Below are 17,785 nucleotides of genomic sequence, written 5' to 3' on the forward strand. Positions count from 1 at the left end.
GACTTCAATTACAACTAAAATCGAGTCAAAGTCGCTCAGTCGTGTTCGACTCTTTGCGACCCCATGGACTGTAGCCTGCCAGGCTCCTCTGTCCATGGGACTCTCCAGGCAATAATACTGGAGTGGTTTGCCATTTCCTTCTCCAGGGGATATTCCTGACCCAGGGATTGAACCCAAGTCTCCTGCATTGCAGGCAGACTCTTTACCAAGTAAGCTACACGGGAAGCCCAAAATTAAAATAACCTATACTAAGAAAAAAATGATGTGATACACACACACACACTGGAATACTACTCAGCCATAAAAAGAATGAAATGATGCCATTCACAGCAACGTGGATGGATCTAGAGATTATCATACTAAGTAAAATAAGTCAGGAGAAAGACAAATACCATTATCACTTACATCTGGAATCTAAAACATGACACAAATGAACTTATCTATAAAACAGCTTCACAGACATAGAGAATAGATTTGTAGTTGTCAAGGTGGTGTAAGGGTGGGATGGATTGGGATTTGGGGATTAGCAGATGCAAAATATTATATATAGAATGGATAAACAACAAGGTCCTGGGACTTCCTTAGCAGTCTAATGGTTAAGACTCCATGCTTCTACTGCAGGGGATATGTGTTCAATCCCTGGCTGGGGAACTAAGATCCCATACGCTGCGTGGCCTGGCCAGAAAAAACCAAAACCAAACGAGACAACAAGGTCCTACTGTATAGCACAGGAAACTATATTCAATATCCTGTGATAAATCATAATGAAAAAAATGTGTGTGTGTATATATACACACATATATATGTATAACTGAATCACTGCTATACATCAGAAATTAACACAAAACTGTAAATAAACTATACTTCTGTGAAATAAATTTTTTAAAATGTCCATTTCCTACTCACTGTAGCAGGGGGTTTTATACTTTTAAAAGTGAAAGTGAAAACTGCTCAGTCATGTCTGAATCTTTGCGACCCCATGGATTATACAGTCCATGGAATTCTCCAGGCCAGAATACTGAGTGGGTAGCCATTCCCTTCTCCAGGGGGTCTTCCCAACCCAGGAATCAAACCCAGGTCTCCTGCACTACAGGCAGATTCTTTACCACCTGAGCCACAGGGGAAGCCCAAGAATACTGGAGAGGGTAGCCTATCCCTTCTCCAGCGGATCTTCCCAACCCAGGAATCAAACTGGAGTCTCCTGCATTGCAGGTGGATTCTTTACCAACTTAGCTATCAGGGAAGGCCTTTATACTTGTAAATCCCTACCAATTTCATCAATTTAAAAACACTATCATTTATTTTAATATTCATTAACATGAAAATAGGTATTTCAGCATTGTCTGCAACAGAAAATATTTTAAATAACATGCTTGTGTATCAACTGGGAAATGGCTTGTGGGCGTGCGTGTGTGTGCGCGCGCTGTCATGTCTGACTCTTTGTGACCCCATGGACTACAGCCTGTCAGGTTCCTCTGTCCATGGGATTTCCCAGGCAGGAATACTGGAGTGGGTTGCCATTTCTTCCCCCAGGGGATCTTTCTGACCCAGGGCTCAGACCTGCATCTCCTACACTGGAGTGGATTCTTCACTGTTGCATCCCCTGGGAGTAGTTTAATAGACTTTTTGATGCTACTTACCATTGTGCAGTTGTACAAAGAATGAGATAGATTTAAACAGACTGTCTTGGGAAGGTGACCCCAACAAATTATTGAGGTGAAAAACTGTAAAATAATGATAAAGCTGTATATGTGCAATTTGTATTTCTGTACCAATAATGCAAAATATGGAAGGATAAACCCTATATTATTGTTAGTTATTCAAGAGAAGATTTTTTTGAGGGATGGGCTGTGTAGGAGGGTCTTATTTTACTTTAGATTTCTCTGTTTAATTATTATTAAACTCCAAATGCCAAGAATCTCAATGAATTTGGGGAAACAGGTAAAATGAGACTTTTCTGGAATGTTTGGTGATGGTACATGGCAATTTATTAAACTATTCATAAAGTTATCCCTAAGAAAAGTAAATGGAAAAATATTTTCAGGAAAAACACTGTTCCCACTCAGAATTTATGTACGGTTTTAGAAATGGCAGATACTAGTTCACCACACTGACTCTTCCTTTAGAGACAGTCTGTCTCTAAAGGCCACATCTATTGGTTGACTTAGGAGACCACAGTGACCCACCACCAATACTCCTACTGCTATAGAGCCCCCTTCCATGTGAATATGCATAACGACAACAAGTGAAGGTAGCCCTTTTTAAACACTGATCGGTTACTTGTATTATTATTTTTTTGTTAAGTGGTTGTTCATACTACATCCTTCATTCATTACTCTACCAGGACCCTCTCTCCTTTAAATTACCTGGTGACATTCTATCAATTGGGAACATTAGCCTTTCTTATGGAGTTTGCTGTATTTTCTCAGATACACTTAAAATTTAGTTTCAATGGTTTTTGATATGAGCTTTAAATTAATCAGTGGTAAAATCAGTCTTTCTCTTTTCCTATCTGCTTTATCTAACCTATTTAATATAGGTTTCCTTATAGCCCTTTCATGATTTTATTTTCTACATTTGAGTCTTTAATTCAACTGAAATGTAATTTGATATAAATCAGAAATCTAACTTTTTTCCAAACAATTATTTTCTACACAGTTCATTCTCCACTGATTTCAAACATCATATATTAAGTATTAATTGTTTTATTGGTCATGTTTCTATCCTTTCTGTTCTACTCTATTTGGAGAAGGAAATGGAAACCCACTCCAGTATTCTTGCCTGGAGAATCCCATGGATGGAGGAGCTTGGTGGGCTACAGTGCACGGGTTGCAAAGAGTTGGACACGACTGAGCGACTTCTCTTTCACTTTTCCATCCTTTCTGTTCTACTCTATCAATATCTACCCTGTCCCAGATCACAGTGTTAAGTCCTACAATGTGCTTTAATTATTGTTAAGGACAAGTCATCAAGCCCTTCTCCCTATTCCTGCATTGATCCATATTATTTTATTTTGTCTTCTTTATTGGCTAGCATATTCAGAACTTTAAATGATTCTGATAATAAACATTCTTATCTCAGTTTATGATTACAGCAGGCAGTCTAATTTAAGTCTTTCACCATTAATGTATGTTGTTGTTCAGTTACTAAGTCATGTCCAACTCTCTGCAAACCCATGGACTATATCACCCAAGGTTTCCCTGTCCTTCAGTATCTGCCAGAGTTTGCTCAAACTGATGTCCATTGAGTCGATGATGCCATCCAACCATCTCATCCTGTGTCACTCCCTCCTTCTCCTGCCCTCCATCTTTCCCAGCATGAGTCTTTTCCAATTTGTCAGTTCTTCGCATCAGGTGGCCAAAGTATTGGAGCTTTAGCTTCAACCCTTCCAATGAATAGTCAGGGTGGATTTCCTTTAGGATTGACTGGTTTGATCACCTTGCTGTTCAAGAGGCTCTGAAAAGTCTTCTCTAGCACCACAGTTCAAAAGCATCAATTCTTCAGCACTCAGCCTTCTTTATGGTCCAACTCTCACATCCATACATGAGCACTGGAAAACCATAGATTTGACTATACAGACCTCTATCAGCAAAGTGATGTCTCTGCTTTTTAATCCACCATCTAAGTTTGTTATAGCTTTTCTTCCAAGAAGCAAGCATCTTTTAATTTTATGGCAGCAGTCATCATCCACAGTAATATTGGAGTTCAAGAAAATAAAATCTGTCACTGCTTCCACTTTTCCCCCATCTATTTGCCATGAAGTGATGGCATCAGATGCCATGATCTTAATTTTTTTAATGTCGAGTTTTAAGTCTGCTTTTTCACTCTCATCAAGAGGCTCTTTAGTTTCTCTTCATTTTCTGCCAGTAGAGTGGTATCATCTGCATATCTGAGGTTGCTGATATTTCTGGTTCTCTGGAAATCTTGATTACAGCTTGTGAGTCATCCAGCCCAGCATTTTGAATGATGTACTCTGCATATAAGTTAAATAAGCAGAGCGACAATTTACAGGCTTGATGTATTTCCCAATTTTGAACCAATCCATTGTTCCATGTCCAGTTTTAAATGTTGCTTCTTGACCTCCATACAGGTTTCTCAGGAAGCAAGTAAGGTGTATGGGGCATTTAAAAATCATATTTATCACTGCTAACAGTCTGCAGTTGAAACATAGGTTCAATTTTTAAAAATCATCACCATGTTTTTTAAATAAAAAACATAGTGGATTTTCATAAAATTAAAATTTCTAATATTTAATCATCCTTGAGTTCCTGAAATGATAAATACACTGCCCTTTTACTGTATTATCTGTAGCAGCGTTTTCCCAAACCATGTTCCAAGGAACATTCTTTTCAGATGTTTATAGATATAGCACTTAAAAAATTAAGTATGTGCAGAGCTGTATAGTAAGGCCCTTTTAAGACACTGTATCAAGCCTTTTAAGACACTGAGTTTTAGAGGCTACTACCTGAACAGATTTCCTTAGGGTTTTATACAACCCTAGGAAGGAAAAACTTGGTCCAGGATCTCCCTTCTGCATTAGCTCTGTCACAATTTGCCATTAAGATAAAACTGTTAAGTTTCCCTTCTTTTTCAAAGCTCCAGTACAGATTAAACAGTAGAGGAATTCTCTCTTCCTTGGAGATGTAATATACTCAATGCCTAACCAGTAGAGCACATCCTTTAGGAATGAAAGTCCTTCCACAACATCCTTGACTTTTCTTCCCATGGTCAAGGGTGTGGTCACACCTCCCCCGCCTCCCCTAACTTATTCACAATGCTCTTACTGAATATCCCTGCTCTGGAACAGATAGTGAGCCAAGTACTAGCAGTGCCGTGGTGATTAATATAGAGCTGAGGTCCTGCCCTCACAGAGCTAACATCCAAGCACAAAAGAAGAGCTCTGGAAAATAAAAAACAGGACAGAAAAAAAAAAAAAAAAACCCTCAAGAGAAGGAGTCACAGATAAAGCTGAGGAAAAGTCCTAGGAACAGAGGGAAAAAACAAAGAGATGAAAAACAGATGAGGAAAGTAAGAGGACAACTTTGGGAGGACCAACATCCTAGAAGTTCCAGAAAAAGAGAGATAAGCAGGGATGGAAGTGGGGGGGCACCTGTGAAATAATTCAAGATTATTTCCCATGAACACCCAAGATTGCAAAGTAAAACAGCCCGGAGTGCCAAGCCTGAGATGTAAACAGACCACCAAAGAGTAGCAGGCAAGGTTTCAGACATCGTGATGACAGGAAGACCTAAAAGATTCTAGAATCCAGCAAGAACTGGGGACAGAAGAGAAAGTCTTGAAGAGATAATGATTAAGCATTTTATAGGACTGACAATGCACAGTAAGGGAGAAAAAAATAAACCGGAGACCAGCTTCGAAGTGATGGCTGAGTGCTGTGGCAATGATGACCAAGGATAGAATCAGGACTTTTTTCTGGAGGTAGGAGAGAGTGATGGGTTGTGCATGGTGAATGAGGAAGTGAAGAAAAAAGGATCACTGCAGGGCTCTGGCTTAGGCACCTGTGCTACCACTGCACCTGCGGCTGTGCTACTGCAAGGATGACCTCAGAAGGAAATGGTTTAAGGGGAAGGAGGGAGTCAGAAGCTGGAGTTTTCTTCCTTTACTTTAACGTCTGAGGTGTCTTGTGTAACAGCAAATGGACAGAAGTCAGGGGTTCGATCTGAAAGTCTTGAGTTTAGAGGTCCACGTTACAGGTTCATGTGGAGCCCACCAGCAAAATGCATGTCTGCTGATGCCATGAACTCGATGAGATACCCCAGAGGAAGAGAATGGAGATAGAAGGAGGCCCAGGACCAAGTTCTAAGGAGCCCCAACATCCAGAGGTCTGGGGGAGAAGGGGTCAGTTTTGATTATTTACCAAAAAAGCAGCTGGAAAACCACCTATTATATATATATATATATACACATATATATAATATATATACATACATATATAATACATATATATATAATACATATATATATATATAAAAACCTAGATCTAACTCATCCTCCCTAGAGCTAAGTCTTATCACTGCTTTGTGTGTGCATTCCCTTCTTACCTTAATTAGCCCTGCCCGAAGTCTGTCTATATGTTTGCCATTTTCCAAAAAACAAGCTTTGGCACGCATCACTTCTATTTGTTTCCTATTTTTTATTTTGTTGTTCAGTTGCTCAGTTGTGTCTGACTCTTTGCATCTCCATGGAATGCAGCATGCCATGCCTCCCTATCCCTCATCATCTCCCAGAGTTTGCTCAAACTCACGTCCACTGAGTCGATGATGCCATCCAACCAGCTCATCCTCTGTCGTCCCCTTCTCCTCCTGCCTTCAATCTTTCCCAGCATCAGGGCCTTTTCCAATGAGCCAGCTCTTCTTATCAGGTGACCAAAGTGTTGGACCTTCAGCTTCAGCGTCATTCTTCCAAATGATATTCAGGGTTGACTTCCTTTAGGATCTCCTACAGTCCAAGGGGCTCTCAAGCGTCTTCTCCAGCACCATAGTTCAAAAGCATCAGTTCTTCAGCATTCAGCCTTTTTTTTATGTCTAGCTCCCACATGTGTTCATGACTACTGGAAAAACCATAGTTTTGATTATACAGACCTTTGTAGGCAAAGTAACATCTCTGCTTTTTAAAAAGCAGGGTGATTTTAAATAAGCCTCGACGTACTGCTTTCCCAATTTTGAACCAGTCCATTTTTCCATGTCCAGTTCTAACTGTTGCTTCTTGATCTGCAAACAGGTTTTGCAGGAGGCAAGTAGCCGGTAAGGAGGTCTGGTATTTCCGTCTCTTTAAGAATTTTCCACAGTTTGTTGTGATCTACACGGTCAAGGACTTTAACATAGTCAATGAAGCAGGTATTTTCCGGAATTCTCTAACTTTTCCTATGACCCAGTGGATGCTGGCAATTTGATCTCTGGTTCCTCTGCCTTTTCTAAATCCAGCTTGTACATCTGGAAGCTCTCAGTTCACATACCATTAAAGACTAGGTTGAAGGATCTTAAGCATTACTTTGCTAGCATATTTTTTTATCTCTACCAATGTTTTCCCCTGCTTTAACTGTGCTCATTTTTCATCCTGTTTTTCTCATTTCTGAAGATAAGCTCTTCATTTTTATTTGACTCTTCTTGAGAACTGACTGTTCAATAAGTGTGAAACTAGTCCTGTTATCATCATTTTCTAAATTGTTGTCAATTGTAAAGTTTGGAGTTCTTTTCTGAGTTATTTATAATGGTATTCTCTTGCTTCTAAGTGGTTTGGGGGTTTTGTTATTGGTACCTAAAGTTTACAGCAAGACAGTAAACACAATTTCTCCTTTTTGGAACCTACTGCATTTCACTGAGTGAACATTCTCACGTGCCTTCAACACACCCATCCTGATATGGAAATATTGACAACCTTTGCTGCAATGAGAAAACTAAGAACAAAACTGGATATTTTCTTATACTTTAATTTATAATGATATATGGATTACAATTATGTAAGGATTCACTTTATTTGTGAACCACATTCTAACACAGAGAGTCAGAATTAAGTGTTACGGATTAAGTTCAAGTCAGACTATTTGGGTTTTGAAAAGCATCCTGGCTAACTGTGTGACCCTGAAAAACTAACACTGTACCTTTGTCCCTGGATTTCTTTACTTGTTAAATAGGGATAACACTGGTACCTACCTTAATTTATAATATATACAACCAGAGTTATGTAAAGCATGATATGTAGGCTCAATAAGTACTGTTTTTCATTGAATAATTACAGACGTTTTCACAAAACAAAAAAATTAGAAATCCTCTTGTGTTACTTAATTTTTCAAGAAATCTGACTGCTAAAATTCTAGAGTCTTAGAATCATTTCCTATGAGGTGGTCAACTCTTACATATGCTCTACAGAGATATGCAGAGACTGTGGGTTCTATCTGTGGTACGCAGAAAGCTGTGGCTCTTAACAATCAATCTTATAAAGTTCTGAATGTCTTTACTGACATTACAGAAAAAAGGGATAAGTGACATATTTAATTCACTTCAAGTACTGTGCGAAAGGACTGGCACCGACCAGCAGGACTTTGGCAGAAATGACAGCTTTGTGACAGGTATGCAGAGCTGTCTGACCTGAAAGCCACATCACCCTTGATGCCAACACTGCAGGTCACAGCTCTGTCTCCTGCCAGTCTGGAAGTATTTTTGAGTCTCATTTAAAGGATTCAGCTTCTTGGTATTTCAATTTCCATGTATGAGACTCCAAAAGTCAAGAGTTAATGGCACCACCATCTTACTCCTTTCTCAAAGTTTAAAACCTTACAACCCTCCCAATCTTTAGGATACCTCGACTGCATGGCACTTTAATAATTCCCTGGCATGAAACAAACTATCAGACTAATCTTACATATCTCCTAATGTCTGTATACATGTTCAAAACATTCAAAGAAGCTGTCCCTCAGTGCTGGGAAGGAAGGAGAAGCTGTCCCTCAGTGCTGGGAAGGAAGATTTTTTCTGCCCACTCCTAAGTGGTCTTGGAACACTTACAGCATGGCGATGCCCCAGTGCTTCCCTGCTCTCTCTCCTGCTGCCTGGAAACCAGAGAGGCCAATGAGGGCTACCGTGGGTGTGATGGTCAGGGGCCCGATGTATTTCAGCAGAGCCCCAGGCAGGCCTAGGAGGCCGATGACCACTTCTATCAATGAGGACATGATGATGGCTCCCTGGATCTGGAGCAAGAGAGGACACAGACGTAAGAGCAAGCTGCTTATAAATCACACACTCTAAATGTCACCTGCAACCACAACTGATAATTCTGTAAGGTATCAAGCTATTATAAAATAGGCATGACATAGCTGAGAAATTCCTGGGAAACCCTAAAGATACCAGTGGGTATGACTGGGACCTACCAAACCTAAGTATGACCCAACTGATGTAAGAGTATTACCAAAATGGGCACTGGACACAAAATCAGTTTGCCTATTCCACTGACCGAGACAGATGTAACTAACTGTCTTATCATTCCCATTTAAGACACGACATTCAAAACAAGCCTCAAAGGTACAATGCAGTACAAAGATTCTTGACTTTAAGAAGTAAGCTCCTGTAAGACATTTAAAAGGTAGTGTTACTGACAAAAATTCTAAAGGTGTATTTCTTTTGTACAGAATGGTCATATCTGTGTTAATTCTGAACTAATGGTGAATGGTTTTACACATTCTGGAAGATCTGGATAAAATGTCAGTCATTCTTTGTATCTAAGGACTCCCATACCCTATTCTATTCAAATGCACTGAAGCAGACAAATGGCTTTAATTCCTTCAACCAACACAGACAAACGCTGAGGCAAGAATAAATAGTTTTGCAACCTATCAACTCTGTGGCTCCCTCCAAAGGGAGTCTTGTCCCTCAGCTGGTTACGCTGGAGAGTGTAAGCAGACAGATCTGTGGTGGCATAGGAGAGGAGGAAGAGAAAGAAGGACAGAAAAGAGGGCAAGAAACAATACTGTCTGGTGTCACAAAGCATTTCTACATGCTTTATTTTATAGCAATGTCATCTAAATTGAATTTCACAGCACAAATGAACATATCAGTAGCTGGAAAAAAAAAAAAGAGCTTAGTGTAAGCAACTGCAATATACTGGGCATGACCAACACTGAAAATAAGAAGAAACACAAAGAAGCCGTAAGTAGACAATGCTCATCATTTACCTCGCGTATTCGGGGATACCAGATGTGTTCTGTGTGTAACAGCTCTGTTGTTCCATTGGCAATCGAAACATCTTGAAAACAAAAACAAAGACAAAATTTTTCTTGGAGTGACACTGATGTTTGACGGGACATATTCATTTTACTCTTGTAAAGAAGAATTTCCTCCCTGTTCTAAGTATATCTGCATAAATACCCAACCCTAAAATTCAAGTTACAACAGTACAGCATATCATACTGAAAGGTGGATTCCCTATCACTAATATAGCCAAATTTATTCACCAACAAGAGCTCCTGGTTTCTCAGAAGCTGACTGAACTGATGATACACACTGCTAGTTCCAGTCTCATACAAAGACCAACCTTTGCAAGCAGCTCATTGAAATGACCAACAGCAAGGTTGCCTGACTGAGGTTTTAAAAACCTAGATAAAACTGAGGCCCTTTTTCTGTTCCTAAATCAAATCTGTGGTCACAAAGTAACTCCTAGGAGCAAGGAAGGAAATAAGGGCTAGAAAATTCTGCTCCTAGAACCTAAAAATTTAACAGTATTTTGAGAGTACAATAGGTCTGTCTGCTTTCCTCAAATCCCCTATCTGATCTCTTCCTGACCTTAAGGGTTATTTAAGGATCTTTGCAATCACTATGAGAAGGACAGCAGGTGGAATGAAAGTTATTTGCAGAAAACCAAAGCAGCCAGATCCTTAAAAAGCAAAGATGTTTCAGAGAAAGGATGCTGATGCAGCAAAGAGAGTGACTACTGGTGGTTCATAAAATCCACTGAAAGAAAGAGGCAGAAAAACAGCACAAATATTTTTCTATTCTGTTTCCATATTTATCAATTTCATTAGCACAGAGGAATGAGGTCCTTTCCTGGTCCGTCCTTGCTCTAGGGGTAGGGATGAATGAGTGGATACAGAGAGAGACAGAAAAACGATCCACAGATTGGAGTATTCTAAGCTGTTTTGTTGGTTGTGTGTTCTGTGCCTGATTCCAGAAAGGATTTATCACTGCTGGGGGCAGCACATCCAGGCCTCCCTTCTATCACCTGCATTAAAGGACCCCAATGACATATGTGGAAATAACTGCAATTACCTGTGGTGTTACATTTCCATTTATCTAAAGACAGGATGGCTCGAGCAGGGGCCAGAAATGCAAAAGCACTGGCCTGAAACAGGGGTAACCTAAAAGAAACGAGACCAAAACCATGATCACGGCATCAGGAACTACCGAGGTAGTTCACTATTTGACAGCTTAACAGTCTTTTCCACAGACAAACAGCACATGAGTAAATGCAGGCACACCTGGAAAAAAAGCCCCAGTCTGCAAAGATATCCTCGGCCATGCAGCCAGGGATGCTGGCTTCTCCGTTCTCCCCTCCTAATGCTCTCTCCCCAGGGAGCCCCAGGGTAGGTTCTAGGGGAGCTCTGTAGTCAGGGCCAGCACCCCAACACCAGCCCCTGACATTACCACCTTTCCCCTTGGTGGGGGGAACGCAGGCATTTGGGTGTCTCTGTCCTGCTGAGCTTGCGAGCTCCTTATTAAACACCAATGTACCTCCTCTATTTTACCATCCTCCTCCCTTTCAAATTCTTATTGGTTATCATGGGAGAAAACCTATCTCCCCCTGTCGTTCCATTTTGTAAGTCAAAAACTGCCATGAATCACTGGGGATAAGCATTAAGATTACGTTAGTTGTCTATCTATTGAGAAAAAGGAAAACTGTAAGTTACAAACCAACAGTAGATAAAATATTCTGTTTAATCATAAAAAATACTCAAAAAAAGCGCTTGTACCCTTATTTCTAAAGGACCCAGAAAACTTGTAGATTCTTTTAAATATCCTGCCTACATTGTCAAACTAAATGCAGAGATCCTCAGATACCATCATTCAATTACGTTCTAGATAATTCATATTGATTTTATGAACACTGGTGCTACTCAAATTCAAAAGATTTTGTTCTTTATTATTAGAGTATAATAGAGTATTTTCCACTGGAGTTGTATTAAAGTGGTTCTAATGGGCTAACACAGGAACTCAATCATTATCTTTAACATTATTTTGAGGATAAAATATGAAACTAGCCCTTTGGTTTGCAGGGTTTGGAACTTTCAGATATCTAGATCATTCTTAAAATACTCCTAAGCAGCCTTGAATCAGTGTCCTGGCCAGTAGGATAGGAACCCAGCCAGGCTCTCCTCTGAGCTGACAGTTCGTCCTCGCCCTGAGTGACATAGTAACTGGATTGAGAAACAGTGCCTCTGGCTGAAGGACATAGAACCGCTTTACAAATACAGAGCTGGTACACACTATTCTGAGGTAGCTGAGGCTCTTCCCCCATTCAATCACCTAAACTTCAGATCCCTGGGATCTCCAAGCAGACGGGACTGTCTGCTCTTTTATTCTGTACTGATGACTGGAAATGAAACAAATTAAACTGTGCTTTTCTTTACACGAGGAGTTGGAAAACCACCTGTTTTTACGAGTAAAGTTTCACTGGGACACAGCCGCTACCCTTACTCATTCAGGAGCTGTCTGCGCCTACTTTTATGCTTCAATGGGTAGAGCTGAATAGTTACAACAGGGAACACAAAGCCTAAAATATTCACTGGTTAACACACTACAGAAAAAATAAAATTGCTAACCTTGACTACAGGGAAAGTATATCTTAAATATGTGAAGATACCCCAAAAATGTAGAATTTATTTTTTAGTAGACATTTTATAAGTTAACAAATAGTGTTAACTAGATGTCATTAAGCTGAGCGACTTCACTTTCACTTTTCACTTTCATGCATTGGAGAAGGAAATGGCAACCCACTCCAGTGTTCTTGCCTGGAGAATCCCAGGGACGGGGGAGCCTGGTGGGCTGCCGTCTATGGGGTCGCTCAGAGTTGGACACGACTGAAGTGACTCAGCAGCAGTAGCAGATGTCATTAAGAAAATCTGAGCAGATTTTGTAGCCCCAGGAGAGAAAAAGAACCTAACAAGCCCCACACAAGTTCTTACTTTGTTCAAAACTCTGCTGGAAGTGCCTCATTTCTTCTTGAGCATCCAGGTGACCTGAATCCATTTCCCAGTCTAGCCTCTCACCCATCATGTCACACACTTGCACTCCAGGCAAGTAGTCTATGTTCTTACCTCCGAGCCTTTGCTTATCTCTTCAGTTATCAATTCATTTCTAAAGCTCCATTTCTATTCAATATTTAAAGGACACAGAAAATACCATCTCCTCCAGGAACTATTCTTGGCTCTACTAAGGATCTATAATGCACTCCCCTACTTAGGACATTCTGGCCATGATTTCTACAAGTTACTCCCCAAGTTGCCGGGGAACTGCTTCATGATTCCCTGGGGTGGGGTGGGGGGCGGCGCTGGTTAAAAATGAACATTTCTTCATCTCACTCAGTCCAAGTTAATCAGAGTCTCAGGTGGAGTCTCTGAATCTGCATTTTGAATAATTACTTCTGGGTGAGGCTGATGCACTAGGCAACAAAGACAACCTATGCCAGATGAAGGGATTTATCATTTTGGTCTCTTGATAAACACTTCCTGGGTGTCTGCTTGACACAGGCACACCCCTGGGCCCTTTAGGGGTTTCTGTTGTGTGAAAGAGATTATCTATCATGGATATACATGAAGGGCAGTGAGGGAGACGGTGCAAGATGCCACGGGAGTCTATTATCTTATTAAAGGACAAGAAGTACTTCGGCCCATAAGCAAGAGGTTAATAATCCAGGCAGAGGAGAGCAGATGCAAATGAGAGCCACAAAGCAGACCCAGAAATCCTTAAAGAATTGCAGATACTTTACTGTGGGTGGGAACTGGTATGGTGAAGGTCAGAGGGGATCAAAGAGCAAATGCCTTGCAATCTTCTTGTAAACAAGAGGAAAACTAGTGAAGAACCTTGCTCTGAAAGGATCACTTCTGGGAGGAAAACGCAAAAGTTGACCTTAACTCCAAAACTATTCTCAAGGCATTCCAAGAGGCTGTGACATAGCTCTGGTTAGCGGTCCTTGTTTCACTGACTCCACCCATCCTGTGGTGGCCGTTCAGATGACCAGCCTGCTCATGTCAGGTTTCGGCCTCTACAGCTCCCTTCACAGCACTGAAGCCTCTGTGTTGAAGAGCTCCCTACTGCTAACCTGCTCATCTCCCCAAGGGGGTGGTATCGCCCTGACAGTAGGAACTGAGCCTGCTTACCCATCACTGGACCCCCAGACTAACTTTCGCTTAGTAATTAATGAATTAAAGGTGTTATTGACAAATGTCTTTCGAGAGGAATTTTATTAGACTAGAAATAAGAGGTTATGTCTTTCTGCCATGTTGATTTTAACTGCAAATTTGGGGGAGAAATTTGTTAAGATTAAAGGCACTGGGTAGAGAGAGTAGAGTGTTGAATGTGCATGGATTTTCAAGATAAAATCAGGTAACTCTCCCATGCCCCAGAGGCTGGCAGTCCTCCACGGTGCCATCAAGGAAAAGGTATCAAAAAGTTTAAAAGGAAACAGTCCCACAAGCAGCGCCAAGAAGGGATGAAATGCATCTGCCTAGAACTAAACCATTTAATGAAAATGAATAAAGCAAACACATAATTCAACAGCCCAGAGAATATACTCTGTGCCTGGCTTCCTCCATCTACCAAGAAAGTAATCAAGTTGGTAACAAAAACTTTCATCACCAAGTAAACATTTACTTGAATCTAAACTGCAGCACAACTGCAAGTTTGGCCTTAAGAAAAGCAAAATACAATGTCTCAGAGAACATTCTTTTCTTAATTGGAAATATTTCCGTACTGTTTACTACACCTACATGTATGTATGTATCTGCTGGACTGCTGAAAAGGAGCTTGTGGGCTTGCAGTCCTCTACCCAAACACTTCAGCAGGCATCTCTTAAGAATAAATAAATCCTCCCACATCATTGCCCCCTGCCCTGTAATCACACCCAAGAAAGGGGACATGAATTTTAATAACAAGGCCTAATAGTTAGGCCATACTTAAATTCCCCAAATTCTTTTAAGATTTTTTTTTAATGTGGACCATTTTTTAAGTCTTTACTGAATTTGTTGCAATACTGCTTCTGTTTTACATTTTTTGGATTTTTTTGGCCAAAGGCATGTGGGACCTTTGATCCAGTCAGGGATCAAACTTGCACCCCTTGCATCAGAAGGTGAAATCTGTCACTAGACCATCACAGAAGTCCTTAATTGTTTATAAAAGTGCTTATATCCAATCACAGTTTCTACACTGCAGCTGGTTATCGTGCATCATATTTAGAGTCAGGCTAAACATTTTTGGCAAAGACTGTTCAGGTGTCATATCTTCTCTGGTAGCTCAGCTGGTAAAGAATCGCCTGCAATGCAGGAGAGCCCGGTTCAATTCCTGGGTGGTGAAGATCACCTGGAGAAGGGATAGACTCCCAGTTTGATTCCTGGGTGGGGAAGATCCACTAGAGAAATGGATAGGCTACCCACTCCAGTATTCTTGGACTTCCTTGGTGGCTCAGCTGGTAAAGAATCTGCCTGCAATGCGCAAGACCTCGGTTTGATCCCTGGGTTGGGAAGACCCCCTGGAGAAGTATTGCAGCCTGGAGAATTCCATGGACTGTATAGTCCATGGGGTTACAAAGAGTCGGACATGACTGAGCGACCTTCACTTTCAAATACTTTTGGCAAAGACTGCTCAGGTGTCATACCTTTCTTATAGCATCACATCAGGAGGCCTGTCAGGCTGTCCCAGGAGGTAAGAAAACTTGGTCAGGGTAGTGACTACCGGAACTCTCCATTTTAAAAGTACCTCTTCCTTTTGTAATGAATAAATTATCTATAAGGTGATTCTTAAATTGTACAAATATTATATTCTCACTAGCTTATTAACATTCTTACAGTGTGGCTTAAAAAGTATAATTTTAATTTTATCATTCCATTGATATTAATTAGTGTCCTTTTGGTTTTTGTTTGATTGTTTTTAAATGCTTTTATTTATTTGGCTGTGCCAGGTCTTAGGTACAGCATGTGGGATCTAGTTCCCTGACCAGGGATTGGACCCAGACCCCCTGCATTAGGAGCTCGGAGCTTTAGCCACTGGACCACCAGGGAGGTCCCTTAGTGTCCTTTTGTAAAGAGCTTTTCTTTTTGTCCAAAAAGAAAATAACATCATAAACACATGGACTCATTTTTTATTCAGTTTAATAACACACTTCCATGACTATTCCTTTTAATATAAACTGTCCCAAATTTGCCCAAAGCACCACAGTTCCAGAATTATACCAATGTCACTACTAACAAGACTACTAAGTTTAAGGCTGAAGCTGAAACTCCAATACTTTGGCCACCTGATGCGAAGAGCTGATTCATTTGAAAAGACCTTGATGCTGGAAAAGATTGAAGGCAGGAGGAGAAGGGGACGACAGAGGATGAGATGGCTGGATGGCATCACCGACTAATGAACATGAGTTTGGGTAGACTCTGGGAGTTGGTGATGGACAGGGAGGCCTGGCGTGCTGCGGTTCATGGGGTCGCAAAGAGTCAGACAGGACTGAGCAACTGAACCAAAGTGAAAGTTTAAGGTTTCTCTTTTTTTTTTCCTTTAGAATATATTTCATTCAGAGTGTGCAAAGTACTATGTTCTAAAGTCTATGAATTAATTCTTTTCCCATGTGACCAGCAATTTGTCATAGGTTCACTTGTTTCTATTTGTATTCAATTTTAGAATTTGTCTTTCTTCATCTTTTTAGAGTTTATGTTTTGAACATGTTGAATATTTTATAGTTTTAAAATAAAACCATAAAATATATGGTCACTCCCATTCCTATCACCTCCACCCTCCAAATCTCACTTATTATTAACCATTTTTATTAATTTCTAACTTATCCTTATTTCTTCAAACATACACACTGTTTTACAACTTGCTTTTTCCAATATATCCTTACAACTTACTCTGTACCAGTTCAAGAAGATCTTCTTTATTCTTTCTCAGAGCTGCATTCACTGTGATGTATGATAGTCTCCTACATATGGACATTTAAGTTGTGTTAACTATTTTGTCATTACAAATTACACAGCAATAAAAAAAACTTTCTGCATTTATTTTGCATTTGTGGGAGCATATCTGCAGGGTAAATGTCTAGAAGTAGGACTGTTAGATTGAATGGTAAACGCATATGTGCACTCAATACTGTTAATGCCCTTCCTCATAGGCACTGAACTATTTTCATTCCTGACAGCAGCACGTAACAGTGGCTGTTCTCCTACAGTTTTTTCATCAGAGGGGCTTGTTAAAATTATTTTTGTTAATCTGACAAGACAAATTGTGTCTTAGGGTAGATTTAGTTTCTGAAAAAGTGAAAGTGTCAGTTAGTCATGTCCAGCTCTTTGAAACCCCATGGACTGTATGTAGCCCACCAGACTCCTCTGTTCATGGAATTCTCCAGGGAAGAATATTCGAGTGGGTAGCCATTCCCTTCTCCAAGGAATCTTCCCAACCCAGGGATCGAACTTAGGTCTCCTGTATTGCAGGCTGATTCTATACTGTCTGAGCCACACACTCCTGAGAGCAATGTATAACAATGCCCATTCTCTCAGTTTTGCCATCAGAGTGGCTTGTCAAAATTATTTTTTGTCAATTGACAAAGGAGACAAATGGTGTCTCAGAGTAGATTTAGTTCGTATGTTTATTATAAAGTCAATTTGATCCTTTCCTATGATGAAGGGCCATCATATAGCTTTTTTGAGAATTGTCTATTTGTGTCTTTTGCTTTTTCTATATATATATTTTTAACTTTGTTAAGAGTTCTTTGTATTAGACACATTAGTTCAATGTATTAGACACATTGTTGTTTAGTTGCTAAATTGTGTCCAACTCTTTTGTGACCCCATGGACTGTAGCCTGCCAGCCTCCTCTGTCCATGGGATTTACCAGGCAAGAATACTGGATTGGGTTGCCATTTCTTTCTCCACGGGGATCTTCTTGACCCAGGGATTGAACCTGGGTCTCCTGCATTGGCAGGCAGATTCTTTGCCACTGAGCCATCTGGGAAGCCCCAATTAGAGATATTAGAACTTACCTGTATTACAAATATTTCCCCCAGTTTGCCATTTTAAAAT

General features: G+C 40.4%; 1 protein-coding gene across 2 annotated transcripts in view; it reads right to left on the reverse strand.

Moving 5' to 3' along the window:
• The window catches only part of SLC23A2 (solute carrier family 23 member 2), a 138,169-nt gene that overhangs the window by 24,267 nt on the left and 96,117 nt on the right, over nt 1-17,785 (reverse strand). For both annotated transcript variants that reach the window (XM_027976819.3, XM_012188662.5), the window contains exons 6-8: nt 10,776-10,864; nt 9,686-9,756; nt 8,523-8,704 (exon numbers count right to left, since the gene is read on the reverse strand). In XM_027976819.3, the coding sequence (XP_027832620.1) occupies nt 8,523-8,704; nt 9,686-9,756; nt 10,776-10,864 (342 nt within the window). The remainder of the gene's footprint in view (nt 1-8,522; nt 8,705-9,685; nt 9,757-10,775; nt 10,865-17,785) is intronic.

The sequence above is a fragment of the Ovis aries genome, chromosome 13, assembly GCF_016772045.2.
Source record: "Ovis aries strain OAR_USU_Benz2616 breed Rambouillet chromosome 13, ARS-UI_Ramb_v3.0, whole genome shotgun sequence".
Lineage (NCBI taxonomy): Eukaryota > Metazoa > Chordata > Mammalia > Artiodactyla > Bovidae > Ovis > Ovis aries.